Genomic DNA, 25,943 nt, shown 5'->3' on the forward strand with positions numbered 1-25,943 from the left:
AGGCGCTGAAGGGGTCTCCTCTGTACTCTCATCGGAACGAACTTTTGAGGGAAGGTGCAACCAACCGTACGGCGCTGCTCGCGAGAAAAATCATTATTGGCTGCTCGCTCAATCCGATTACTTTTAGGGAAAGTTTAAACGAGCGCTGACAACATAACCCGTCATTGTCTGTAATCAACTCTCGAGACATTAATAGCCGCACCAGACCGCACGGAGTTCATGTCGTCTGCACTAGACTCAGGAGCGGACAAAAGCAAAATAGGCCGCTCGTGTGCGGAATGCCGCAGGTACGCGATTAATCCCTCGGTCGCTGAGGATTTAGAATAGAGAACCCATGCTTGGTTGACCGTCCGACATCTAGGTCAAAACTCAAATGTGATAGGCAAGTCTCGGTTGTTTAGCTGATAGCCTTGGGTTGCGACGTGATGCACCTAACCACAACGCCGGTACACAGGACCTTCCCCTGTCAATCGTGCATACGCCGAGGATGTGCAAATATCTGTCCAGATGGTAGGCTTCTTGAGCAACCGACACTTATGACTACATCTTACCGAAATTTCCTTCGCCGTGTTCTATGACGGGATTCTACAGGCACATTAGCTGCTACGAAAGGTAACAAGTGCGTAAATCATGTCCTGTGAAAGGATGACGTTCGCCTCCGACTCGGAGGCTCGCTCACACATGTCCTCAGGGTGCTTATAGCACGTGCGCAGCAGCTCGCCGAAGAGGTAGCGAGCCAGACAGAACGTATACAGCAACTCGAGAAGGCTCTTGAAGAAGCGCGCAGGGCACATGGAGATATCTCTCGCTCACCGCCGTCTACGTCAAATCAACCCACGCCGTTTCCCGACCTCGACAAGATTGAGACACTGTTTGACCAGGACGTTATTGAGACGTCCGACGCTATCGGTTCGCTCTCAATAGGGGTTGATGGGCAAGCCAAGTACCATGGCGAAAGTGCGAGCTCCGAGGTATTTATGCTTCCGCCTGTGACTGCCACAATCGCCTGACCTCAGGAAAATGCAGTACTTTCAACAGCTGCTACCGGTGTGTACTCACCAGTATGCTATCACATCTCTTCTGACTTTCGTGCTCTCGCAGGAACACAGCGAGAAATGCACCCCCGATCTTCATGATCTCGGACTGCCTTGGGAAATAATGGACCTCTGCAACGCCTATCCATTTGGATTAAGGGACACTGCGTACAATAAATGGCAATTCGCTTCATACATACCTCCGAGAGCCAGGGCCTTGAGACTGGCAGATCTGTACTACGAGAATGTAGCCTGGATGTATGTATGGTTCAAAACTGCCATCCAGTTTTACTGACGACATGTCATCCACAGGTATGACCCCATTGTACGCCAGGACTTTATGTCGAGCATCATGGAGCCAATATATGGAACGCCGGGCCCGCCTAGAGTCGATCACATTACGCCACACCGTCTTTCAGTCTTCTTTGTCGCTCTTGCCTCAGGGGCAATGTATGAAGACAACACTTCTGCGGCGATGATTTCGGAAAAGTATTTTGCGTTATCCCGAGCTGTGTTTTCCCTAGATTCGATCACTCAAGAAGTATCCATTGCTGGCGTAACGGCCATTTTCATGGCGGTCCGTTATTCCTACCAAATTGATCGGTCAGGTGGGGAGAATAGGTGGCTACTGCTCGGTCTGTGCACCCGTCTGGGTCAAATCGTAAGTGTCTATAGTAGCTGTCAACCTATTAAACGCTGGATCATCGATTGCAGATTGGTCTGCGTACGTTCTGTGTCCAACCTAACCTCGACAACCACTAATCGCTAATAGAGAGAGACAGTGCTGGGTGGAACTTAAACGAGGAGGAGATACAGCGAAGGCGAACTCTCTTCTGGGAGATATTCACATATGATCAATGGACGGTCAGAACATAAACAGTACATATGCATTTTTGCTGAACAAGCTGATAGAGTATTGTCAACGGAAGACCGCCTTCCATCAATATTCATCAAACAGACACCAAATTTCCCAAAGACATCGACGCCAGCCTATCTGCAAATGGAGCGTCTGATTATGGCTGCAAGTTTTCCTTGCTTCTCTTCGACAATCTTCCTCCTTAATGTTTGGTGTGATTCAGGGCACGCATGGAAATACAGATATTCTGCCTCTTGCTTATCGATATCCACACAGCAGGTCTTCAGTATCCGAGGTCACAACTACTCGATAATGCTGCATATGGACCGAAAAATTCGAGAGTTCAGCATCCCTTCTCATTTGGAGGCTCCAATACAAGCACTCGACAGGCACCGCAGCTGGCATCCAGAAGCTTATCGTGCGATGCAACAGTATTGTTGCTTGACCGAGCGAGAATGCAGTTCGTCATTCCCCAGTGTAGTATAAGTTGACAATCGACATTTGTTCCGCAGACCTGCTTTACATACACCGAAGTTACTTCGCACAAGCAATCCAGGAGCTTCCGGAAAACCCGCTCTCACACAAATTTGCTCCGTCCATTCTTGCGACATTCCGGAGTGCATGCCGTTTAATATCGAGTTTGGACAGTTTGTATGCAACGCACCCTATACAGACGAGTCATGAATGGTTCTTCTGGTCTGGTGTGTTCTCTGCTTGCGTAAGAGGTGGTTCAGGGTGTGCTTTACAGCATGTTGACCGTTGTATAGATCGTCTTGGGGGCCCTGGTCGTGGAAAGCCCGCAATGTCACCTGGCTCAAGAGGCTCTACAGGAGCTCGACAAGGGCCTGTGCTTGTTCGAGAAAGGGTCGACGCCGTGTCGGGCCTCTATGACAGTGGTTCGTTCGATGGTACTAGAACTGAAACCGTCAGTGGAAGCTGATTCTCACCTGTAGAGTGTGTTGATCAAGCTCTCGCAGCGTGCACACGCCGCCTTAGATGCGGCACAGGCTGGTATTATGCTAGAGTCTTCGGCCAAATCCTCCAGTCCCTACAACCCCGACGAGTTGCAAGTGCTTGGTGGGCGCAAGAGCGTCATCGCAAAACCCTCGCGTGACAGCTCCCCGCAGGTTGCACAAGAGCAGCCAACTTCATTTAATAGGCTCCGCGCACAGAGTACCGACTTCCGTGAGCAATTTGGAAGCTCGCACCCAGCGGTGATGGAGTATTACGGCGCTTTGGGTAACCCGGGGCTCATTCTGCCCATCACAAGAGAGTTCGCCTACACCGTTAGCGGAGGGGTGACCGATGCCGCGGAGTGGACAGGCATGTATCCCAATGACCCGACGAACGGTCTACCCTCGGGCCTCATGGGTATGCCGATGTCAAACGACCTGCAGTTGCAAGCCATAGCAACCTTGCAGCAGGCGTGTTTTCCCGAGGAACAATCACAATACCCGCCCAACGACCAGAACGGGATCTGGAGTGACTTCATCGGCCAGCTTGGGCTTAGGCCTTCGTAGTTTATCTTGTTCAAGTTTTGTTTCGTGCCATAACATAATGTTGCAATGTGACCGCAGCTCTCGACATAACAATAACATCTACGTGATATCCATCTTGGGTTCAACGAGCCGCTGGTGATCGGAGATCTCCATTGCAGATAGCAGTGAATCAAGGTCTGGGGAGACAACAAAACGCTTGTTAACTTCGCCAATAACATTGATGCGTCCTTTTTCTTGGTCCAAGTGAACAACTTGCTGCAGGAACGACGGCTGTGTTGCGCCTGAAACCTACAAACACAAGTTGGCGTGAAAATGTTTTGTACAAAGTGCAAACTTACATCAAATAGCATTCCATTGTTTAGCCTCATTTTCACCTTACCGCTGCGGTATACTTCGAGCTGTCCAATAACACCGTCAACCAGGGCATTGGCGGATTCATCATTCTCCGTCGAATTTTCCTTTCCTAATGGATCGGGGGTTGCTGGTTTGGTATCTTCAGAGAATGAGACACGTTTTTGTGGAGGGTTAGTTTCTGCGCTAGTCGGGTCCGCCCATGAGTCATCAAAATGCGCTGGCTGTGGGGGAACAAATGAAGGGAATGGTTCTGGAAATTGGAAGAAGAACACGCGTTCTTGTTGAAGATCTAGTTCCTGCAGAGATATCTCAGTAAGAGAGCCCACAGCTCTCTATGGCATCGTACCTGATCCGCATCGCCTTGGGCCGCGAAGTCCTCGATCAGGTCTTCCATTTCCTCCTCCTCTTCACTTTCCTCGAGATCTACGGCATTCGCCAAATCGACCTCGCCTACAGCAGCAGCTTCCTCGACATCCATAACTTGTACTTTGGCTAAACACAATATTAACCTCTGCTCTGTTACCAAATGGGAGGAGACAGTCGCACCTTTACCCTTTGCCTCTGGAGGAAATACAGAGCCATCCGTAGCAATCTTGATCTTCTTTTTCTTTGTCTGGTGTTTGTCCTTCAAGAGCGTTTCAGGCGCCATCCAGTCCATGCGACGGACATCATCCATGTCGACAATTTCTACGCCCTCATCGGGATCTGAATACACCTCGTCATCTTCTTCCTTCTTCACCGATAGCGGAAGTGGTTCCCCTTGCTCCTGCTTCAGACTGGGAGCTGGCGTCTGAGATAGACCTGCCCCTAGCGAAGACTTCATGCTTGGGCCCATGGGAGCAATGGGGGTAAAGTTTGAGCGAGGAACTGTGCGTCGTGCAGATGTTCCCGCAAGAGCAGGACCCATAGCAAACGGACCACTTGCAGTCATCTCTGTAGGAGGGCGTGGGGCACCTCCTCGTCCATCAGCTCCACGACCTCTTCCTCGGCCACGTCCACGAGTAGGTGCGGTAGGGGCCGGTGTACTTGATGTGGGTGCAGTAGATGAGTCCTGCATTCATAGTCAGCGGGGTAGCCTTGACGCACCGAAGACATGAGTTCTCACTGCTGGCGTCTCTCTGAGGATATGGTAGAAGAAGATCAGCGTCAAATGAAGTTATTGTGAGCAACATAAAGATAACGCACTCTTTCTTCCTGCGGGCAGGGATAGTCGGTACGAATTTGAGCTTCTGTGTGCCTTGCCTTGTCACATCAGACTGCTTTTTGGCAAAGCTTCCAATAGCTTTCGGTTGGGCTGATGGGCCTGAAGTTGCATTTGACCCACTATGCTGAAGGTTGGGAGGAGTCTGGTCTGACATGTTCTGGCTAGGGTTAAGGAAGGCTCATCCAGGGTCGAAACGCGTTGGTAGCTGGTATGATCCTATATAAACGTTTTGCGTCCGAGGCCGATCCGCGTGGCGAGTGCGCGTGATATCTCTGCTTGGTCGATTATCAGCACTTAGATTTCATATCTAATACAAAGGTAGCGTAATACTGGCTGTTGCACAGGTATCTTAAGAAATCGAGCCTTTCTAGTACATCTCAGCTTACAGCTTCGTTTCTCTCCTAGACATACATCAACTCACCATGGGAGATCCCCCGCATCTTCGGGCCACGTATAATGATATCCACAACATCATCAAGGCTTCTGCGGTTCAGATAGCAGAGTTCAAACCTGACATGCTCATCGCGATCGGTAAGTGCACACCGACCTTCCAAAGTATCATTCATTGACCTCGAGGCGTCCAGGTGGAGGGTCAGTGTGTCGTGCCCATCTTATTCAATATCATCTTATGTCCACTAAAACAGCGGCTTCTTCCCGGCCCGTGTCCTCGTAAGACTCCGTGGCTTCTTCGTCTTTTGGAGCACTCACGTTATCTGGCCGGCACCAGCGAACTTTCCTCAAAGATCCTTCCACCAAGCGCAACATCCCGATTCAGGCCATTGGCCTCTCCTTGTACGAGTCATTGCCAGGAACGACTGCAGAGCAAATAGGAAACGAGGTTATCCGTACCCAATGGCTGTAAGGCACACTCCCTCTAGTGTATCGAAGGTGTCGTCGAACTAACACAAGCTCATGGAAGGGGTCCTAATCCGGGCCAAGCTCTGCTTGGTAGGCGCGCACTAATCGTGGTGCGTATAAATTTTATAGTCTTTTTATGCAACCTGGGAACGTAATTTGGTTAGGACGAAGTCGATGACTCCCGGAAAACACTGCAGTAGGTTAATATGCCTCGCCTCCAAACGATAACAAGCTAAATATGGCTGTCAGATACGCACTGTCGGAACTGCAGAAGGACGTAGAGCTTGAACTACAAAATGTGCCAGTGTCAGAACGCGAAGCGAAGCGAACGAAGTTCGCTATCTTCGTTGTACACAACAAGCTTAAGCCAAAATTGGGTACTTTGCCCACAAATGTCCCGTGAGTGCAACGATTAGTGGCGTTTGAACTCACTGTCAACTGTTCCAGATACTACGCGGGTGCCAACGTGGAAGACCTATGGTAAGCTGCCCATGTCATTGAGAGATGTCAAAAATATCTTGACTCTGAATCCAGGATGGACTATCCGTGGGAAGCAATGTGAGTGTATCCCATATGGCGGTATCGTCCGCCAAGTAAAGGCTGCGGACTTAAATCCCAAATTTCATCAGCGACATCGAGGAGCACGATAGACTGGCGGCAGCAGGCAAAACGAGTTCCTAAAACCCAAAGAAACCACATGGGACAGCTCCTGGGGTCTAACATAGTGTTTTACAAGCAGGTGCAGGTGTACGCATGTATGACGCTGATGTCTCAATTAGCATGACGTGTAATATACGAGATAGACTGTTGCGGATCCGGCGCGGACAGAGCATCGTCGATATCGGGAATGCTAGAAAAATCGGTGACGCGTACGGCCGAAGGACGAGGCATTGAAAGGCTCGCGAGACGTTGATCCGTTGTTAGTGAGCTAGTGAACGCCAGCCTCTTTGCAGCGTGCTTGTATTGCCTTCCTGCCCCGTTTATTATTTTTACGAGGGGCCAGGTCCGGGAAGCAGCGTGAGCGATCTTCTGCTTGTCTCCTTCCACCATCTCTCCGGAAGCACGACGCCCAAGTCCTGCGTTAAACCTCATTCCCTAACTTTCGGCACGTTTCGGATTTCGTCGGCTTGTCATCCCACGCTACCTCTCTTGCTCTCAACGCCAACTCGCCCAGTTCATTTGTATGGCCGAGGAAATCGACTATGAGGCGCTAGGGTCCAAGGCTGGTCTCGGGGTGAGTCGAAAATCCTATCTGTAGCCCTGCGCATGCTCAGAAGACATTAAAACAGGTCAACATGCTAGCTGGAGCACTGGTGAGCCTTTTACATATGACGTTGAGCTCCTCCAGACAGTTTTTACAGGCTGGCATTACGGAGCATGCAGTTATGTTCCCCATAGACACCATGAAGGTATGCCCCAACCTTCCAATGAACCGTCGCGAGCTGACGGCACTGTTGGGATAGACGCGTATGCAAGTCTTTGCAACGTCCCCAGCAGCGGTGTACACTGGCATAGGCAATGCGTTCACGCGAATATCATCTACTGAGGGCATGCGGGCATTGTGGAGGGGCGTTTCTTCGGTCATTCTGGGTGCCGGCCCAGCTCATGCTGTTCACTTCGGAATGTATGAGGCCATTAAGGAGCTGGCGGGGGGCAACGACGAGGCGAAAAACCAGTGGCTGGCGACATGTAAGCAGCAACCGCGATTTTGTGTTTTATTTGACGAGTCCGAAATGGGCTCGGACTGACCGAATTCTTGCGCTCCAGCATTTGCCGGTGCTTCGGCTACGATGGCCAGTGATGCCCTCATGAACCCATTCGATGGTACAACATACACATCTTCGGCGTCTGAATTGCCCCTGACGAACTTGGCTTTTTCTAGTGATTAAGCAGCGAATGCAAGTTCACGACTCACAATTTCGTTCCGTGTTCACTGCCATGAAAACCATCTACCGGTCCGAGGGTCTATCTGCGTTCTACGTCTCATACCCGACGACTTTGACAATGTCTGTTCCATTCACGGCGATCCAGTTCACAGTGTACGAACAGATCAAAAAGATGCTCAATCCTTCCAACCAGTACTCTCCGGTGACCCATATGATTGCCGGTGGACTTGCCGGTGGTGTCGCTGCTGGGGCGACAACGCCATTGGATGTCGCAAAGACGTTGCTCCAGACACGAGGATCGTCGAAAGACCCAGAAATCCGGAGAGTTGGTGGCATGGTCGACGCTTTCCGGATTATCTTGAAGAGGGACGGGCTTAAAGGCTTTAGCCGGGGTTTTACTCCACGAGTTTTGGCGCATATGCCGAGCAACGCATTATGCTGGCTGTCATATGAGTTCTTCAGTGAGTCATAATTGTGCCATAGCTATACAATGAATGGCTAATGTGGTTTGCAGAGGTCGCTATGCGGGAGTGATATGTCTCTACCCGACTTGCATCATTTTGCTGCATCATACTCATCATTTTACTTACTATTACTACATTACCATAGACTCAATCTTTACTTCCTCATGCAACAAGGCTATTGGGACATCATGAAACTCGTACACACCCTAGTAGAAATCCACGATTATGATCATCGTTAGTACGCAGGACCCATCAAAGTTGGGATCCAAGGATAAGCACTGCTCACGCCGTTGTTTTGCTTCTTTCTCTCAACATTCCCCAAGTTGTCCACCAATTTTCCGCAGCCTCGCGAGCATTGTACCCAAAGGCCGCCCATAATCCATCGAACTGCTGTTGTAGCATGCTCTCGTCCCAGTCCCCGTCGTCTTGCTGTTTTCGAAGCATCTCATCTCTCGCTTTCTGTTCAGGGCCTGGAGCAAGCCACATGGACTCGACTGACTGCCACCACGATTTGTCCTGGACGAAACGATATTTGGGCTTTCGAAGTTCTTGAAAGCCTTCAATCAACACTGGCAGCTGGTCAATGTCGTTGATGTGTGACAGCAAAACTCCCAAAGTTTCGGCATCCTCTAGATTTATAGCACATGATTGGGACCAGCAAGGCTTTTTGGCCTCGACATCAGCGTGTGTGTGATAAGGTGTCGGTATATAATACACGTACTAGTACCGGGTGAGCGGCGTTGCCAATTAGAAGCAATCTGCTGGATTCGTCTATCCAATCTTCGAGTTCTTCGCGGATGTATAGCTTTAGACGGCGCATATCCGGACATAGTTCTATCAAGCGCTGCAGCCTGCAACGTGATGTTTTCAGTATTGGAAACCAGCACAAATAAATGACCGCCTACACTGGATCGTTCGATCTCGGGCGCCACCCTTGCATAGGTTCACCTTCCCAGGTATCCTCTGCGTCGATGGGTATCTCAGAATCAGGATAAAAAATGTTAAGAGCAATTTCGGTCCCGTCACGCTGCTCAAAGAGTTGTCGAACGGAGACAGATTATACGCAAATGCAAAAATACGAACCATCAACATGGCCTCACCATGTCGCGATGAGCCTAGCCAAAGTGGGAACTGCATTTCGTTAGAAGGAGGCCACTGCTCAATTGAGGGGAGGATTCACCTCTAGAAGACTAGGGTTAATAGAATTTCCTACCAATGCGTCGTCCTCCACCAATTTTCTGGGTACCACCGCTCTAGTAGTTAGACGCCAGCGTGTAAGCTAAGGTGATCTAGAACGAAGTGACCAGGCAAGACTTACGTGAATAGAGAATGACCTTCTAGTTTAATGCGTTCCTCACCGAATAGAGTCCTACGGGTAATACTTCGGGGACCGTCAGCGCCAATTACCAAGTCAGCTTTCAGCACATTTTGGTTGGTAAGTGTGACACGAGGAGGGTACGTTTCCACGTTCACGGCGCCGGCGTCGAATTGTACGATGGCACCAGCCTTGACCGCTGCATCATGCAGCATGGCGTATAGATCATGATACTTGGAAGGGTGTTACAGAAGATGCGAGCGGACTGAGTTTCACCGCCAACTCACATGAATAAAATAATAGTCCGCGCCTATCTCGCGAATAACCTCTTCTCTCCACCTCTGACTTCCGATGAGCTCGCCATTCTCCACTGGTAAGGCACGGTGAATGCCCAACAAGGGTGTTATATTTCTAACGACATACTGGAATAGAACCTTGAATTTTTGATCAAGTGCCCAAGGGATTGGATCTGATCGCGGAAACCCCAGTCTGTTAAGATCCTGGTAGCATTTGGAGGGAGATGAGCTGCTGTGCACCCCTGAGAAAATCAATCATTAGAGTAGGTCACAGTCTCAGCTTATAACTTACTCTCTCACCGCGGTCATGTTCATCTAAGACACGTACATGATGACCAGCTTGGCTCAGCCTTAACGCTGCCGCAATTCCAGCTAGCCCTATCGGAAGCACCGCGATCCGTCAAAAGGCTGGAAGTCACAGATCAAAAGATATCGCTCACCAGCCCCGATAATTATAATGTCTAGCTTGAAGCTCGCCACCATGTCAGATGATACGCGACGGTGATGACCAAGAGAAAAAAGAAAATAGGTCCTAGCATTCGCCTGGCGCCATACTACGCCGCCGTTTTATGCATTATACTGATCGGCTGGATTTGGAGAATTCTCTCAAGGCCTTGGATGAAAATAGCCCAGCTGGCGCATCAGTTGCTTGCGGAAGCCGGTCCAATGAATAAGCTTTGGAGAACGCCCACCGTGGACGTAAAACCTAGTATTAGAGCGCCGTGAATGATAGTGAGTGTAAGATGTGCGCATGAATAGACCAGCCTGAGCTGCCTGTACTAGTGTTTAGAACATGTCGGAACCAGGCTCGGAGTCCAATGATCACTTTAGCAAGAGCGTGCCACCTCCCAAGTGTATGACATTATACCCAGGTGGGCTAAAGTCAAGGCGGCTGACAAAGTGGAAAACTTTGCGAGCCTAAATGAGAAGCGTTCTTCGTGGAAGGCGACAGCGAATATCTTCAAACAAAGTTGTGAATATAAGCATCACTGCCACAAGTGCCACAAGCTGCAGGTCTTGTCTACCTCGGTATATAGAGAACAAACCGGGCTTTGTGGCAACCTTACGCTTGTGGTAGCTGACCCAAATGATAAATCCAGACGTAAATCAGATGGTATTCTAATATCAGAAAGCGAGCATCCAAATCTCCCAACGAGGGGTATAGCAACGTCCCCACTAAAATAGACAAGGTGGTCGACCCTTCACTCCATGTTCAAAGAGGTGACATGCATGAAGATCTCAGCCGGCCACACAGGGAGGGTAGCCGAATCTGACCTTCACTCCGCATTGATAGAGTTGACATGTGTCGAGACACCAGAGATCTCAGGCGGCCCCGCTAGACAAATGCTGACGCTCCGTCCTTTGCTCCTCTCTCTGAGCATGCCCCAGTTTACCCACCACTCTTCAGCAGCCTCCCGCGCGTTGTAGCCAACCTCCTTCCAGACCTCTTCAAACTGCGCTAGCATCATCTCGTCATCTAGTGGTTCGCCTTTCTGTTCCAGCTGGCGGCGAAATTGAGTGTCCCTGCCCTGCTGTGAAGGGCCTGGAGGAAGCCACAAAGAATAGTTCGTTCGATGCCATGAATCTTCGTTTTGTTGGAAACGAGGCTCGCGTATCTCCTGGTATCCTCGAATCAGATGCGATAGCTGCTCCCAGCTGGTCAACCGAGAAAGTAGGACGCCGAGAATCTCGATGTCTTCCAGGTGGACTGCAGCCGATTGCACTAGACCAGGCTATCATACGGATGAGATAATACATGGCATCAGGGATCGCGTGGTCACTCACGGGAAAGTAGTGGACAGCGTCTCCAACTAGTAATATTCTGTCGGTGTCATCTGCCCATTCTTCGGGACAGTCTGGTTTAAAAACTTTTACGCGCCGCATGTCTGTGCACAGATCAACCAGACGTTGAAGCCTAGGTAATTGTCGACGTCAGATTAAGTCGTCAAATGATATTACCCTAGTATGTCACGTACCTGAGATCACCGACTTTTGGACGTGGACCGGTGTATGCTGCGTCCCAGCCCTCTGCTCCTTCATCGGGAATGTCGTCGTTCAGTTGCCACACTTGTACGACGTATTCGGCTCCATTCAGCTAAGGGCAGAGATGTTTAGAAAATTTCCGTGATCAAATGTGTTGATGAACCATACGGACCATGGGCATGCCGATGCAATGTCGCGAAGTTCCGGCCCAAATTTGGAACTAATTCTCGTTAGAAAGGGAACAGGGGATAATCGCTGTTGTTGAGATGCGTACATTGCCATTTGAAGGATCAGTTAGGTCCAAAAGTTCTGGATGATTAGCCAGCTCATCCCTAGAGACCGTTCCCCTATCATCTGATTAGCCAGCAGCTTTAGCTTTAGCTATAGACATACGTATATATGGTGTGCCCTTCAGGCTCGAGCATGGCTTCACCGAAGAGCAACGCGCGTACGATGCCGTTGGGCCCATCCGTGCCTATGATGAAGTCCGCAGTGATTGTTTTCCCGCCGGCCAATTCGACTCGAGGTGGTTCGTTAAGCACACCAACGACATTTGTGTTATAGTGAAATTGAACACCGGCGTCAGTGGCGGCAACGTAAAGCATGGTATACAGATCCCTCCACTGTAGTCATTGGACTCGTTACCGCAGCGCTTCATACCAGAATGGATATTCTTACTTGGATGATATGGTATGGGGCACCGATCTCGTCAATGAGGTCGTCAGGCCACTCCGCGCAGCCAAGCAGCTCTCCTGAATCCACTGAGAAGCTGTCAATATGGATTTCCTCGGCCTGCCGCGCCTTGCTTACGGGAGTGAAAGTTGATGTTTTTGACGTTGAAGGCGAGAGCGTCGATTTGCTCCTTGAACCCCCACTCGTGCAGAATTCTTGCAAGGTTGCATGGCAAGTGTACTGCGGTGCACCCCTATCCAACGAGAGGCTAGCACCATAGTCGCGAAAAGGATGAAGGAGTAAAGTCACATACTCGTGAGGTCTCGTCTCGATCATCAAAAACGGTTACTCTGTGGCCAGCCCTCTGCAGTCTGTAAGCAGTGGCGATGCCCGAGAGGCCTGGGAAACGGAGCCAATCAGTGATCGGTGTGCTTGTGGCCACCGGACGGTCATCTTCTAATCGGGAGGAACATACCAGCGCCAACGACGATGACATCGAGGGTCAATGGTGCAGTCATACTCGAAGAACTTAGGATGGTGGGTAGTGAAAAGGTTAAAGCTGGCACCTATAGAGTCTGAATTCTTCCTTTTGAGAGCGAAGGGCCGCCTTATGGCAGCTAACGGCTACATTAGCGTCAATATACATTTGAATCCGCCTCGGCTGGCAGTAATTACCAGCCGCAACGGCCTGACGCCAACAGGGACGGCGGCCCTTACAGCCTATACAAACACCGAAAACAGTTGTTACATCCACGTGTAGCCGCATCTTTGAAACAAGCTCAGGCAGTGCACTGGCGAACCTAGGATAGTATTAGCATCGGCGCAGTCTCAAAAGGCCAATCCACGGTGTATGCTAGGAAATATCCGTAGAGGTGAGACATATCCTACCCAAAACCAAATGCAAGGGGAGCCTTGACGTGTGAAGTTTGTTAGGAACCTCAACACAACACTTTCTGCAGAATTTCTCAGCCTCTATAGAACACTTCTCGCTTGCGATCCTACACGCAGGAGCGCGTATGAATCGAGACTATGATGCGTGATGCATTGATGGGCCGCACACAAAATGAAAAGGTTTTAGTGAGTGATTATAATAAGTAACTAGTAACGAGGCGCGTTCCCTAAGACCGAGCCATCAAAAACAAAAGAAGCATCAAGGATACCGCGAGAATATGGGAGATTATGAAGAGCGTATCATAAGCGACCATCTTAAAGTTTGTCCACACGAATGAATGCAAATCCGATCACATCGCTTTCCTCTTGTGGGGCGGACTGCCCTCATGTCCAATTTCGTTTCTCTGCCTCTTCCTGTTATCAATGTTGAGGATAAGGGGAGAGTTCTGTGCATCTGTAAATGGGTTTGGACGAGCAAGATCCCTTTCAGATAGAGACCCGAGACTGAGATTGCGAGAGAATGTCCGTTTGTTTTGACGAGGAGTGGAGGGCGGCTCGGGTGTGGGAGTGAGAACACCCGAGGGCTCCGGAAACCATATGTCTTCTGTTTCGTTGAAGGCCGTCTGCACTAACTCCCTATATGCACGCTGGATAATGCCGAAGAAGCGTGCCTCCTTCGTGAAGATTCGCAAGAGAACTTCACCGAAGGAATCTGGCATTAACGATGATATCGTATCTCGACTGCCTGGGTGTGCAACTGCAAACAGTTAGAGATAGGAAAAATGGTGTATGAAGCTATCCTACCCATGGGACTATGCTTAGAGTAAAAGCGAACGAACTCCAATGGATTTTTATCCTCCATACCATAATGGAGGGGCGACAGGTTCACTATCACGTGGGATGGACTGAGCTCTCCAACAAGTGTGTTGTCAGAGCCAGACGCTACTTTGCGTGCCGCTTCTACAATCCGTTCTGGTGTGATGTTCTTGCGACATCGTTCCCTGTAGTCCCAGGGATACACCTTGTAGTCCACGACTTTGTAGAGATTACGAACACGTATGCGTTCAATAATGTCCCGGGCTTCTTGAAGGGTCTTTGGAAAGGTCAGACACTGTTTCGTATTACACGGCGCACACGTACATCCTCAGTGGACATTTCTATCCGGGTCAGGACATCGTCTGTCAGGAAAAGATACCTGTCAGGCTTGTCAATCAAGTCAATAATCTTCATGTGGTGTTCAGCTGCCAAGAGCGCGTCGATAATCATATATTCAATGGCCTTCGCTGGAGACAAATTAGACAGGCGCGTAGTTCAAGTACTGTTGATCCAACCTGTTTTATGATTATATATGCGTTTGTGCAGGCTGAATCGGGTATAGCAAAGTTCGTAGATCTGGTTCGCATCCTTGATGTCGAAGCAGATTTCGTGTTTGATAACGCGCGCTGAGTGAATGAGACTGGACTGGTAAACTCGGTTGCTTGAGCCGGGGCACAGATATAGAGATGGACCCACCGAGTGAGTGACAAGTTGTTCCTGTCGCCAATAGCATGAGCGTCACGTGCGATGTAGTCAAACCTATCAGTAGTGGGCGGTCAGCCAAGTTTAAGGAAAGAAAACGGACGCTCTCACTTGTCGACATCGATTCCATTCCTCTTATTCGCAACGATCTCGAACAAGAATGGCATTGTCGTGCCTAACCTGCTCGGAATTCAACAAACAACTCAGCATCACGCTTAAAAACTCACTCGCATCTCGTCACATCCCCTGCGATAAGGGCTTTGACGAGGATAACTTCGTCCGGACTGATATCCAGATTATACTTGTTGACCATATCGTCAAACATCATCTCAGAAGCATCCTCGTGCTTCCATTTCTTCTTGCCATTCCTACGAACGACGTCAAGAACAGGTTCGGGAACCCAGATGTTTGCAGTACGTTGCCTTGGGTATGAACATCCCATCCCATACGTGGCTCCAAGGGCCATGGCCCAAGTCATGGCAGAGTCCAGCAAGCTCGACACAAAGTATGTGCCGGTTAGTGATTCCAAGAGAGGGCTGCGTCTTTTGCAAATGCTCTGCAAGCTTGCGGGCCAAATATGCAACGCCTGTGAATCTATCAGGTTTTCGGCTCTTGGTCAAGCGTGAAAAGTAACCACAGACCTAGACAGTGCTCGAATCGATTATGTGATGCACCTGGCCACACATAGTAGGATACACCGAGTTGCTTGATGTATCTCAGCCTTTGGAAATGTCCGCTAGCTAAGCATTAGACGATGAGGATGCAGCACACAGTTCCGGGAGCATACGTGTCTATGAATGTGCAAACTAGCGAGCTGAAAGGAACTGTCGCGGATTATGAGTTCATAAGGACTGATGCAAGGAACTGAAGACGCACTGTAGTCATGGATGGGATCGTTGAATCGGCGAAGGGTCTCCGGCGCCTCCATCGTTTCTGCTGGCTCATCCATGGGTGCATAAAGAGCAAAAAAATGGTGGCGAAGAGTTGGAGATCTAGAGTCACGGTATGAGCATATATGCGCGCCTGGGCGGCGGCTTGTCCCGAGATAGGACTGTGAACGCCGTCTTCGAGCCACTCTACAGGCTCAGGGTCGCCCTGCACACGTGAAGAGGGTGTATTTCTTTCGGTCCCCGGAATGCGGACCCGGAATCCCTTCTGATTTTTTGCAGATCTCCAGCGCTAGCCTGGTCGACTGGGTACTGTGATCCCACGTCAGAATACACACCCACGTCAGGATGCACACTTCGCTTTCTAGCCCGTTTCCCGTGCAAAACTCTCAAAGTAAATTCATGACAATTATGTTTGGATCATATTCAATGTGCCATAACGTTTGTAGGGCCGGGTAACATCTGGATGACGAGCTATGAGTACTAGAAGGTGAAAAATGGGCTACTTTGAAAAAATTTAGAGCTTTATCAAACTTTACGCGCTCATACAGTTGCGCTATACAGCTTGAATAGGCCAAGGGTGCTAAGTACGCCTCTTGAGCTGACTTTAAGATACAATTGGGCATATCATAAGGGCAGGAACTCTCTATAACTTCAAATAGCTGAAGAACTCGCTCTCGGGATGTTATCACGCCCAATAGCCACCGTAACGCCATTAGCGACACGCGATTAATCGTGTTTAAATCAAGATATTTACGTGAATCTAATCATGGCCGGAAAGTCGTAGCGCGCACGTGCGCCTACTCCAGCGTTCCTACTAGGATCGCGCGCGAAGTTCGTCCTCGACGAACTTCCTCAGCGTACCAATCGGACGCGCACAAGGAGCTCCCAGAGAGCCTCCTTAGCGGGACCGTCTTTCGGCCTGCGCACAGGGGGCGTGTTCACTCAGGTGAAACGCGCCCTTAGCATTCATTTCGAACGCGCCAGCCCCGCTAGCAGTTCAGACCGGAGGCCAAACCTCGGCGCGTCATCGCGGCGTCGAGTTCCCCTGTGCGGTCCAAGCGATATAAAAAAGCGAGGTAGGGCGCCCTGATTCGACACCTGCTCATCAGCGCGCCCCGCCTCGGTAAGTGTCCAACCTTCGTTTCTTCGAAGTCTGCTCATTGTCGTGCTGTGCTAGTCAGCTCTTATCTTTTTTGCTACTCTAGTCGCGGCGCTCCCATCACTCCGCTTCATTGTTTTCATGTCCGGTCGCCATCACTCTCATGACCATGAAAACCGCTCACCCAGGCATGACTCGCCGGAGCGAGAAGAGGACCTCACACAGGCCCAGCTCATCGAGAGAGCATGTCAAGGGATCGTCGACGAATACGTTCGAGGCGATATCGCGAATAAAGCGCTTGCTATCAGAGAGATACAAGGGTACCTCGACCCCGATGAGACAGGCGACAGTGACCAAGAGTACCTTGAAACCCTCAACAACTACCTTAAGATCCTCGACAACCATGACTATAGCCTGCTTCTCGCCGAGGAAAGGGCCCGGGCTCGTCGCTCTCCCAGTCCGGTTGACCGCCGGGTCCCCAACCATCGTCGACGCCCTCGCCCTCGGTCCGCGGATGCGCCCAGACGCCCGGCCAAACGACCGCGTTTTGACCCCAAAACTCACCGGCGCCAACGTCGCGAGGACTCTGGAGACGAAGACGAGGAAGGTGGTGATGACAACGAGGGTGAGGATGAGGTCGACGAAGAACGCGACGCGTTCGAGGACACGTTCCACTGGGAACAAACACGATCTTATCGCACGGCTTGCGCCCTTGATGAAGACCTTGTCCACACCCTCTATTGCTATCGACTCTGGTCGCGCCGATACAGAGACGTCGCTGATTCTGTCGTCAACGCTCCCGATTGTCCGCCTTTCCCCTACAAGGAATTGGCCAATATCGTACGCGGAAAGGCGGTCGACCTCGATTCCGTCCTCAGCGGGCTTCATTCCTTCATCATTGACGATGGGCGCTCAACCTCCCTGGGCGACGGGTTCGAACTTCGGGTTAGACAACCCAAGAATAACCGACCTGTTACAACCTCAGGAGAATGGGTGGCTGCGTGGAATCAAGCTGTCGCCATGTACGTCTACATCTTCCCGTACCGGCGGGGTGAACTCAACCGGTACACCGACCACATCAACGAGCTTTTCGGGGTGGTCGGACCAAAGCACCACGATCGTGTCCTTGCCTACGACAAAGCCGTCAGACTCCTTGTTGAGAAACGTCGCAGTATCTCCCTCGACAACCTTGCCGCTTTCGAGAGCACTAAGATCTCCTGCCTCACCAGTATCGGCATCCATGGAGCTTCGGCTTCAGGTTCCGGGAGTCGTTCGGAAGGCAATCGAGGGCGAAGCAACGGACGAAAGCGTTCCAACGAGCCCTGTCACCGATGGAACAACGGGACCTGCCCGAACACCGATCGAACCTGTGACTATAAGCACCACTGCGAGAAGTGCCACGGGAGTCACCTCAAGACCGATTGCCCTAGGGGCAAAGGTTCAAACTGAGCACGACACTGTTGTGCCCTCGGCTCGGCGAGGAATGGTTTGGAAGGACGTGCCGAGCTACGCAAGCAAAACCGCTTTGTGGACTGAGACCGCCAGACCACTTCCACGGCCTCCGGATTCTGAATTTCGGAACAAACTCGCAACCGACACCATCCGGCAGCACCCCGAACTGTTCAAAATCGTATCCCCAATCAATGTGGAACGGTTTGAAAAGTTGCTCGAAGGCCATCCAAACCGCGCCTTTGTGCAGTCGGTGTGCGCCGGTTTCCGAAATGGCTTCTGGCCGTTCGCTCGAGACCGACCGGACGGCTACCCAGACACCTGGGACGAATCCCAGTCGGATATCAACAACCCAGAGCACCTAGAGTTTCTGAACTCACAGATTCTCGAGGAAGTCGGGTTGGGACGTTTCTCACCGGCCTTTGGGCCCGATCTTCTTCCTGGCATGTACAGCTCGCCGGTGCATGTTGTCCCTAAGCCGGGCTCGTCGAAGCTTCGCCTAGTCACGGACCAGAGCGCGGGAGACTTCTCCCCGAACTCACTCATAGACAAGCGGGATATCGCAGGGGCTTGCCTGGACAACATAAGGGACCTCGGTTACGCGCTGAGGGACGCGAAAAAGCGGTGGCCGCACGAGGTGCCAGTGCTATACAAATCGGACGTCAAAGGCGCGTACCGTTTAATCCCCATGCATCCGTTATGGCAAATCAAACAGGTTGTTTCGATTGGTGGCATTCGCCGCATCGATCACTGCAACTGTTTCGGAGGACGAGGATCTCAGATCCTCTGGTTGGCTTTCATGTCCTTAGTTCTCTGGATCCAGATCTTTGTGCGCCATGTTCGTTCCTCATTCCTCTATGTGGATGACAACTTTGGTTCCGAACGCCCGGGGCACGTGTTATTCTATGCCCCTTACGGTACCTGGTTGCCTGCCAGTCAGGCCCGTATTCTCGAACTTTGGGACGAACTGGGCATTCCGCATGAAGAAAAGAAGCAGCTCTATGGCACATCGCTCCCCATCATCGGCTTTCTCGTGGACACCGCCGCAATGTCCGCTACCATGACTGCGGAATCTCGAGACGCCTTAATCGAGTTTATTCATGAGTTCACTTCACGACTTCATCGCCGTTGTCTGCGCGACTTTCAACGTTTAGCCGGGTACGTCAATTGGGCACTAAATGTTTACCCTCTGCTCCGGCCGGGCCTCACCACCGCATATGACAAAACTCGAGGGAAACACCATGCCTTCGCCAAAATTTGGCTCAACAAGGCGCTCATCACGGAGCTCAATTGGCTCGTGACACATCTAGCTCGATCACAGGGCGTCTTCTTTTTTCGCTCCATCTTCTGGGATCGAGCAGCCCACCAATCCGCACTTGTCGTTTACACCGATGCGTGCCTCGATGGTATGGGAATTTGGGTTCCTGCGTTGGGCACAGGGTTCTATGCCCCAGTAGAAGCCAATGATCGTGGTATTTTCTATTTCGAGGCCTTGGCGGTTCTCTGCGCCTTGCGGATTCTGTCGGCATCTCTTCCCAAAGGTTCACGCGTTCTGGTCTATTGCGACAACCAGAACTCAGTCTACCTTTTCTCGTCCTTTGCCCCAAAGCCTGCCTACAACATTATCACCCGCTCTGTCGTGGACATTCTACTTGGCAACAATTGGGACCTCCGAGTCAAGTGGCTACCCTCTGAAGATAACGCCGTCGCGGACGCCATCTCCAGAGCAGATTTCCCGCGCGCCCGTAATTTAATTCCCTCCATCCTGCTTGACGACTTCATTCCTCCCGACGGCTTTTGAGTCTCATCATGAGCAGTCGACGTCTAGCACCGGCGGACAGGCCCACGTGGTCTCATGAACAGCTAGATCGTGAGCTTGCCATAACACTCGGATTTGCCCTTGACGCTTCCTCGGCTCTCGCTTATTCCTCTGCCCTTAACGCCTACACCACCTTCTGCCGTAAACACGAGTTTCCTATTAAACCTGCCCCAGAGACTTTTGCCCGGTTCATCGTCTATATGCAACACTTTGTATCTCCAAAAACGATTAATTCATATCTTTCTGGAATCTGCAACCAACTCGAGAATCTCTATCCCGACGTCCGCTCAATTCGCCGCTCTCCCATGGTTGCCAAGACCATGAAAGGCTCTTTTCGTCGTTTTCAAACGCCTTCGAACCGCAAAGATCCGTTATCTCGCGCGGATCTGCTCCGTGCTTGCACCACTCTGAACCCGGCCACCGTTTTCGACGACGCGCTGTTTATCGCTCAGCTTCTTGTTGGTTTCTACGCGTTGATGCGCTCCGGCGAACTTGTACGTCCCGATCGTAGGGAGCTACATGATTACAACAAACTATCCATGCGACACTCTGTCAAAATGTCAACTTCCTCGATTTCGTTCACTCTCCCGCGTCACAAGGCGGATACTACCTTCGAAGGTGACAAAATCTTAGTACAGGCAATCGCAAACAGTCCTTGCCCTGTCGTGGCATTCACGCGTTACATCGAATACCGTGACTCCAAGTTTCGTTTTCGCCCTCTCTTGTGGCTACGCGAAAGCGGCTCTCCGCCATCTCGTTCATGGTTCATGTCCTATATTCACCGTCTTTTCCCTGCTAACATCGCCGGCCACTCTCTCAGAGCCGGTGGCGCCACAGCTCTCGCCGAAGATGGCGTGCCGTTTGACCAGATTCAAGCGCTAGGGAGATGGTCTTCTGATGCTTTCAAGATTTACATCAGGAAGCACCCCGCCCTTCTCGCGTCTGCCATGCTCGCGCGCTAGCCCGTTGCCCTCGCCTCGGCTCTTCCTCCACATCGCCCTACTCGCGCTCATACTATTCAAAAAAAAAAAAAACAAAGCCATATCAGCCTTAACAGGGTCGGAGGATTTCGAGCCTCACCTCAGAGTTACGTCAACCCCTTCATTGCGCATTATTCAGTGTTTCCTACTTCTTACGTTACATGTTTCGGCCATAGTTCTACTCTACACTAGTCCCATGCCCTCAATATTATCGGGCTCCCGAAATCATCGGGAGCCGCGTTGGCTCTAGTTTTGGTGCGAACCAACCGAAGACTCCGGCCTGATTAGTCGTGTTTAAATCAAGATATTTACGTGAATCTAATCATGGCCGGAAAGTCGTAGCGCGCACATGCGCCTACTCCAGCGTTCCTACTAGGATCGCGCGCGAAGTTCGTCCTCGACGAACTTCCTCAGCGTACCAATCGGACGCGCACAAGGAGCTCCCAGAGAGCCTCCTTAGCGGGACCGTCTTTCGGCCTGCGCACAGGGGGCGTGTTCACTCAGGTGAAACGCGCCCTTAGCATTCATTTCGAACGCGCCAGCCCCGCTAGCAGTTCAGACCGGAGGCCAAACCTCGGCGCGTCATCGCGGCGTCGAGTTCCCCTGTGCGGTCCAAGCGATATAAAAAAGCGAGGTAGGGCGCCCTGATTCGACACCTGCTCATCAGCGCGCCCCGCCTCGGTAAGTGTCCAACCTTCGTTTCTTCGAAGTCTGCTCATTGTCGTGCTGTGCTAGTCAGCTCTTATCTTTTTTGCTACCCACCCTCCTTCCCCCGAGCCTCACCTCAGAGTTACGTCAACCCCTTCATTGCGCATTATTCAGTGTTTCCTACTTCTTACGTTACATGTTTCGGCCATAGTTCTACTCTACACTAGTCCCATGCCCTCAATATTATCGGGCTCCCGAAATCATCGGGAGCCGCGTTGGCTCTAGTTTTGGTGCGAACCAACCGAAGACTCCGGCCTGATTAGTGAACCCGTATTCCCTTTTTGGGGCTCGCCTAAGCCGCCTTCCTTCCCAATTTGGCGTGAACCACCGCCACCGGAAGCATTACAAGCCGTGCATTCTGACGTGGGTCCCCGATAACGTCCAAATTCACCGATCCTTGAATCAAGAGGGATCCTGCAACTTTGACACTTCAGGGATTTTTTGGATGAGAGCTTATGTCCGGACGGGTTTCCAAACCTAAATTTAGCACGATTGCATGTAGTGTTGCCGCGGTTCGGGCGGCCAACGGTTTGGAACCGTGAACCGAACCAAGGATGCCCTCGGTTCCGTCCGAGTTGGTTTCCAGGGACAGGCAGCTCCCCGAACCTAGTTTCGGTCCGTAGACCAGTTCGAACCCCATAACAAGGACAACAAAATCTATAATGAATTTGTAGTAGAAGTATACTAATATCACGACTGTGGTCCCGAGCACAATGAATGTGCATCAGGTGCAAAAGTGCTGCTTACAAGAGAAACTCGCCTTTAATAATCCTTGTATTAACAGAGCCTGCGTAATTCAGCATCAATGGTACTGTCTGACCTGTTTTGTCTGGGATATCCCTGAAGATGCATCTTGAACATGACATAGCTGACCCGCAGACCCAAAGATGCAGCAGTGGGCTGCCCGGGTCAGTGGAGAAGGCCGAAGGTTGACTACAATTACGTCAATAAAATCATAAGCGAAATCAAAGCTAAAAGGTTTCCATGGCGTCTTGGCTCCCAGGGGTTCCAAACCGAGAACTAACCCTCTGAAACCCTAACAAATGGTTTGGTCCCTGAAACCGAACCATGTTTGCCAAAAAACCGGTCCCTATGGGACTGGTCCCGGTTATACGAACTGCGGCAACACTAATTGCATGTCTCAAAAATATTCCAGGCATTTTAGAAATTTGGCCGTGTATTCTGACGTGGGATCACAGTACTGTACGTACTTACGGCAGCATGCAACGACTCTGCAGGGCACGGCGGCACGCACCTGCACGCACACAGCAATTGCATCATCGATTGCGTCACCGTTGACAAAACATTCCAGAGCTGGAGTTCAGTTTGGCGCGGCAGGAGCTGCCATGGAATTCACCAGTTTTATCTACCACCTGTAAGGCTACCCCACGTTGAAGTCACCAAGCCAGTAATATCCTTGAATGAACCCGAACTCTTGCTGCGCCTTAATATCCACTGGCGCCTGTACTTTCGCTCTTATCGATACCACCCTCGTATATGCGGACAGTGCGAAACAAGCCAAGAAACTCCAGCCTAAGATCGCGATTTAAAGGCCGTCACGGTGCTTCGTGCCGCTTCAACATTTCGTTTTCTTCAGCAATAGTCATGCTTCTAGCTTGTGCGCTTCTGATCTTGCTCTGGTCTGGTAAACGAAGTAATGCTATTCAAGGTCAACCTCAGGACAGCTTTGACAGCAACATGATATTTTTTCCTTTACCAGAGCCTCCATTCAGTCCACCCACAACATTTGATGAACTGGCTTTCGTACTTGATAAAGCAGACTTGGCTCTAGAGCACTCGGTGGTTGCAATTCTCCCAGTCTCGCCTCGCACAGTGGTTGATCTAGAAAGAATACTCTCATCTCTTGTCGACTCTGAGCACAAACTAGGTAGCATCTCGCTTGTCTTCGCAGATGAAATCGTTCTCGATGTCCGTCAAACAGTATCAAAGCACATCTCCGAACGCGTTGAGTGTAACCACGCGATGTCAGTGGAAATTACCTTACATCCATGCGGGCGGTGCACCGATACAGCTCTCATGGTATTTTCCGCTCTACCCCGCCTGAATGCAGAGGTGGCTTTAGTCCTAGATGAAGATGGTCTTCTACAGACAACTAGTTATGCTCGACATTATCTTCTCAATCCACGCCTTGTGGATCTTCCGGTGGGTCCAATAGGCTTCCAGACCTTGCTTGGCAACACCACCTCTGTCATTCCCACTGACGGGCCCATTTCAGCCTCTTACCTCTCACCTCCATTCGTCATGTCGATCCACACTATGCGCGGTTTTTATCCTTTCGGGCCCTCGCTCATCTGGCATGCACTAGGTTCTTACGTAGCAGTCAATCGCCTGGACATGATTGGAGGCGTTGTCATCCCTCAAGTCGTAGACAACAACCAACATTCCGAAAGCTTACCTGCAGTGGACGGACCTTCTCTCATCGACAATGATACACATGTCTCGACTGCTGGAACCTTCGTCTTGGTGTTCGCCAAAGTGGAAGATTTGAAGGCTTTTTCTACTGTCGCGTGCGGGCTCCAAAATGACGGCCACGTCGTTCGTGCCTTTATCTACGACGAATCCGATTTTTATGGCGAACATAGCTCTTTGACGATATCTGAGACTTGCGTCTTGCTCTTTTATTCTCGGTCAGATGACTTGCGCGCCTTCAGGAATTGGATGAAGTCTCTTCTAGGTGCACCGGACGTGATGATTGGACTGTCAGATAGCGACTTCATCTCTGCGACTCTCTCCCAAGTGGTACAGGAACACCCTTACCTTGACACGACTTTGATTCGCTTACCAAGAGCCGACCTTCCTTATTCCTCTTGGATGAAGGCGCTGGCTCTCGAGGACTGGATAAGTCGGTACTCGCCACAAAGCACTCCATATGGTAGCTGACAGGAATATCAGACTGGAACGCTCCCGAGGTAACGGTCAGCGTTATCACTAATGATCGCCCTGCTTCCCTGCGACGACTCCTCAATTCTTTGAACAACGCCCGATACTTCGGTGACGACCTGTTACTCAGGATCAACGTCGAGCAGGCGGCCGATGACGAGACACTGCGCATTGTCGATGGCTTTGAGTGGGGGTATGGAAATGTGTTCGTTCACCGGCGGGTCATTCACGGCGGTCTGCTTCCCGCTGTGGTTGAGTCTTGGTACCCTCGTGACAACAATTCCTTTGGTATTCTCCTAGAAGACGACACAGAAGTTTCGCCCCTTTTCTACGCTTGGACCAAGATGAACATCTTGCATTTTCGGTATGTCATCTCAGGACACCATTTCTTCGCTAGGCAGGTGCCAATTCCAGTGACAGGTATGGTTCGCAGAATCTATACTCAAAAAGGCTCTTTGGAGTGAGCTTGTATCAACAGAAAAACATTGAACTCAAGCCAGAGGGACGAGTACCATTTAACCCTAGACGGCTTTTCAAAGACACTGGTTTCATTGATTACGCTACTCCGTACCTTTCCCAAGTTCCCTGTAGCTGGGGCGCCGTGTATTTCCCGGAGCACTGGAGGGAGTTTCATGACTACCTCGCCATGCGGCTATCAGAGCACGTCTTGGACATACATCTTGACGTTGTGCCTGACGTTCGGTCAAACCACTGGCCGCGGTCGTGGAAGAAGTACTTCATCGAAGTCGCTTACCTGCGTGGCTACGTGATGCTCTATCCTAACTACGAGGACTTTCTGTCGCTCTCGACCAATCACCTTGAGATAGGCTCTCATGTTAAGGCTCAGCCTCAGGAAGCATTCCTCAAGAAGCGAGAGCTCTTTTTACTCCCTCTAATGCCTTTGCCAGATCCATGTTCAGCGGATCCTGGTCTCCTCTCTGGACTCCCCGGTCAGAAACTTCCTAAGTGGAATCACCTTCCGGTCTTGGACTTCATAGGACACACCACTTCTCTAGAAGAATTAGTTCGCCGGGGCTTACAGCGACGCTCTGAAATCATCTCTTGTCCAACCAGAAACACTGCCCCTTTCGATATTCGTGGATACTTGTGTCTGTACGAAGTGGATTCCGAAAGCCAGAAGCAAGCATGATCTCAATATCTCTTGTTGCCCTACTACAAGTTTTTCCTGTGTTGTTGCATTGCCATAAAACCAAACCATGTCAGATGTATGAAGCGAACCAAAGATTAAGTACAGAGCAAGACGGCC

At 50.8% G+C, this 25,943-nt stretch overlaps 10 protein-coding genes across 10 annotated transcripts; 7 read left to right on the top strand and 3 right to left on the bottom strand.

The window, feature by feature from the left end:
• The first annotated feature begins 191 nt into the window (after nucleotides 1-191).
• Nucleotides 192-4,945, top strand: CONPUDRAFT_127232 (uncharacterized protein). Its single transcript, XM_007772749.1, has 20 exons — nucleotides 192-287; nucleotides 362-382; nucleotides 455-510; nucleotides 592-619; nucleotides 692-971; nucleotides 1,027-1,047; nucleotides 1,102-1,292; nucleotides 1,347-1,695; nucleotides 1,749-1,758; nucleotides 1,807-1,898; nucleotides 1,947-2,055; nucleotides 2,114-2,350; nucleotides 2,403-2,608; nucleotides 2,658-2,786; nucleotides 2,844-3,677; nucleotides 3,728-4,039; nucleotides 4,090-4,235; nucleotides 4,290-4,794; nucleotides 4,849-4,861; nucleotides 4,929-4,945. The coding sequence occupies exons 1-15, from the start codon at nucleotides 220-222 to the stop codon at nucleotides 3,408-3,410; spliced, it is 2,364 nt and encodes a 787-aa protein (XP_007770939.1). The 5' UTR covers nucleotides 192-219; the 3' UTR covers nucleotides 3,411-3,677; nucleotides 3,728-4,039; nucleotides 4,090-4,235; nucleotides 4,290-4,794; nucleotides 4,849-4,861; nucleotides 4,929-4,945.
• A 424-nt stretch (nucleotides 4,946-5,369) lies between these two features.
• Nucleotides 5,370-6,486, top strand: CONPUDRAFT_59975 (PRTase-like protein; the record flags this gene model as incomplete). The annotated part of the gene is made up of 9 exons (XM_007772289.1): nucleotides 5,370-5,482; nucleotides 5,592-5,616; nucleotides 5,675-5,805; nucleotides 5,867-5,915; nucleotides 5,970-6,001; nucleotides 6,055-6,204; nucleotides 6,253-6,285; nucleotides 6,340-6,363; nucleotides 6,435-6,486. 9 exons carry the CDS (start codon nucleotides 5,370-5,372, stop codon nucleotides 6,484-6,486), a joined length of 609 nt encoding a protein of 202 aa, XP_007770479.1.
• A 502-nt stretch (nucleotides 6,487-6,988) lies between these two features.
• Nucleotides 6,989-8,225, top strand: CONPUDRAFT_155946 (mitochondrial carrier; the record flags this gene model as incomplete). The annotated part of the gene is made up of 7 exons (XM_007772750.1): nucleotides 6,989-7,039; nucleotides 7,095-7,118; nucleotides 7,167-7,214; nucleotides 7,269-7,494; nucleotides 7,573-7,629; nucleotides 7,688-8,152; nucleotides 8,206-8,225. 7 exons carry the CDS (start codon nucleotides 6,989-6,991, stop codon nucleotides 8,223-8,225), a joined length of 891 nt encoding a protein of 296 aa, XP_007770940.1.
• Nucleotides 8,226-8,437: 212 nt separating this feature from the next.
• CONPUDRAFT_91533 (FAD/NAD(P)-binding domain-containing protein) lies at nucleotides 8,438-10,249 on the bottom strand (the record flags this gene model as incomplete). The annotated part of the gene is made up of 10 exons (XM_007772751.1): nucleotides 8,438-8,818; nucleotides 8,877-9,006; nucleotides 9,061-9,182; nucleotides 9,239-9,286; nucleotides 9,336-9,408; nucleotides 9,474-9,703; nucleotides 9,758-9,840; nucleotides 9,894-10,008; nucleotides 10,059-10,144; nucleotides 10,207-10,249. 10 exons carry the CDS (start codon nucleotides 10,247-10,249, stop codon nucleotides 8,438-8,440), a joined length of 1,311 nt encoding a protein of 436 aa, XP_007770941.1.
• A 534-nt stretch (nucleotides 10,250-10,783) lies between these two features.
• CONPUDRAFT_167049 (FAD/NAD(P)-binding domain-containing protein) lies at nucleotides 10,784-12,965 on the bottom strand. Its single transcript, XM_007772752.1, has 10 exons — nucleotides 12,897-12,965; nucleotides 12,735-12,820; nucleotides 12,560-12,674; nucleotides 12,428-12,510; nucleotides 12,143-12,372; nucleotides 12,024-12,096; nucleotides 11,922-11,969; nucleotides 11,743-11,861; nucleotides 11,552-11,681; nucleotides 10,784-11,499 (listed from the first exon to the last, which is right to left on the bottom strand). Exons 1-10 carry the CDS (start codon nucleotides 12,937-12,939, stop codon nucleotides 11,044-11,046), a joined length of 1,383 nt encoding a protein of 460 aa, XP_007770942.1. The 5' UTR covers nucleotides 12,940-12,965; the 3' UTR covers nucleotides 10,784-11,043.
• Nucleotides 12,966-13,472: 507 nt separating this feature from the next.
• Nucleotides 13,473-15,794, bottom strand: CONPUDRAFT_127244 (HD-domain PDEase-like protein). Its single transcript, XM_007772753.1, has 11 exons — nucleotides 15,707-15,794; nucleotides 15,618-15,654; nucleotides 15,472-15,566; nucleotides 15,248-15,416; nucleotides 15,058-15,198; nucleotides 14,942-15,010; nucleotides 14,825-14,887; nucleotides 14,644-14,768; nucleotides 14,453-14,595; nucleotides 14,117-14,405; nucleotides 13,473-14,069 (listed from the first exon to the last, which is right to left on the bottom strand). Exons 1-11 carry the CDS (start codon nucleotides 15,777-15,779, stop codon nucleotides 13,663-13,665), a joined length of 1,611 nt encoding a protein of 536 aa, XP_007770943.1. The 5' UTR covers nucleotides 15,780-15,794; the 3' UTR covers nucleotides 13,473-13,662.
• A 2,571-nt stretch (nucleotides 15,795-18,365) lies between these two features.
• CONPUDRAFT_25986 (uncharacterized protein) lies at nucleotides 18,366-18,878 on the top strand (the record flags this gene model as incomplete). The annotated part of the gene is made up of 1 exon (XM_007772204.1): nucleotides 18,366-18,878. A coding segment is annotated over one exon (513 nt), but the record flags the coding sequence as incomplete, so codon positions are not given.
• A 240-nt stretch (nucleotides 18,879-19,118) lies between these two features.
• CONPUDRAFT_32939 (uncharacterized protein) lies at nucleotides 19,119-19,622 on the top strand (the record flags this gene model as incomplete). Its single annotated transcript, XM_007772216.1, has 1 exon — nucleotides 19,119-19,622. A coding segment is annotated over one exon (504 nt), but the record flags the coding sequence as incomplete, so codon positions are not given.
• A 455-nt stretch (nucleotides 19,623-20,077) lies between these two features.
• Nucleotides 20,078-21,049, top strand: CONPUDRAFT_59467 (uncharacterized protein; the record flags this gene model as incomplete). The annotated part of the gene is made up of 2 exons (XM_007772261.1): nucleotides 20,078-20,705; nucleotides 20,925-21,049. The coding sequence occupies 2 exons, from the start codon at nucleotides 20,078-20,080 to the stop codon at nucleotides 21,047-21,049; spliced, it is 753 nt and encodes a 250-aa protein (XP_007770451.1).
• A 2,331-nt stretch (nucleotides 21,050-23,380) lies between these two features.
• CONPUDRAFT_145357 (uncharacterized protein) lies at nucleotides 23,381-25,826 on the top strand (the record flags this gene model as incomplete). Its single annotated transcript, XM_007772754.1, has 3 exons — nucleotides 23,381-24,638; nucleotides 24,680-25,040; nucleotides 25,127-25,826. 3 exons carry the CDS (start codon nucleotides 23,381-23,383, stop codon nucleotides 25,824-25,826), a joined length of 2,319 nt encoding a protein of 772 aa, XP_007770944.1.
• Between the last annotated feature and the right edge of the window lie 117 nt (nucleotides 25,827-25,943).

The sequence above is a fragment of the Coniophora puteana genome, assembly GCF_000271625.1.
Source record: "Coniophora puteana RWD-64-598 SS2 unplaced genomic scaffold CONPUscaffold_9, whole genome shotgun sequence".
Lineage (NCBI taxonomy): Eukaryota > Fungi > Basidiomycota > Agaricomycetes > Boletales > Coniophoraceae > Coniophora > Coniophora puteana.

Coding starts and splice junctions, on each gene's coding strand:
- CONPUDRAFT_127232 (XM_007772749.1), top strand. CDS start 220: ATGTCGTCTGCACTAGACTCAGGAGCGGACAAAAGCAAAATAGGCCGC. Junction 620..691: donor GCTGCTACGAAAGGTAACAA/GTGCGTAAATCA, acceptor ACATGTCCTCAG/GGTGCTTATAGCACGTGCGC. Junction 2,056..2,113: donor TGGAGCGTCTGATTATGGCT/GCAAGTTTTCCT, acceptor GGTGTGATTCAG/GGCACGCATGGAAATACAGA.
- CONPUDRAFT_167049 (XM_007772752.1), bottom strand. CDS start 12,939: ATGACTGCACCATTGACCCTCGATGTCATCGTCGTTGGCGCTG. Junction 12,821..12,896: donor TGTCATCGTCGTTGGCGCTG/GTATGTTCCTCC, acceptor TCCGTTTCCCAG/GCCTCTCGGGCATCGCCACT. Junction 11,500..11,551: donor ACGCTGTCCACTACTTTCCC/GTGAGTGACCAC, acceptor TCCGTATGATAG/CCTGGTCTAGTGCAATCGGC.
- CONPUDRAFT_127244 (XM_007772753.1), bottom strand. CDS start 15,779: ATGGATGAGCCAGCAGAAACGATGGAGGCGCCGGAGACCCTTCGCCGA. Junction 14,888..14,941: donor AATGGAATCGATGTCGACAA/GTGAGAGCGTCC, acceptor CACTACTGATAG/GTTTGACTACATCGCACGTG. Junction 14,596..14,643: donor CATATATAATCATAAAACAG/GTTGGATCAACA, acceptor ATTTGTCTCCAG/CGAAGGCCATTGAATATATG.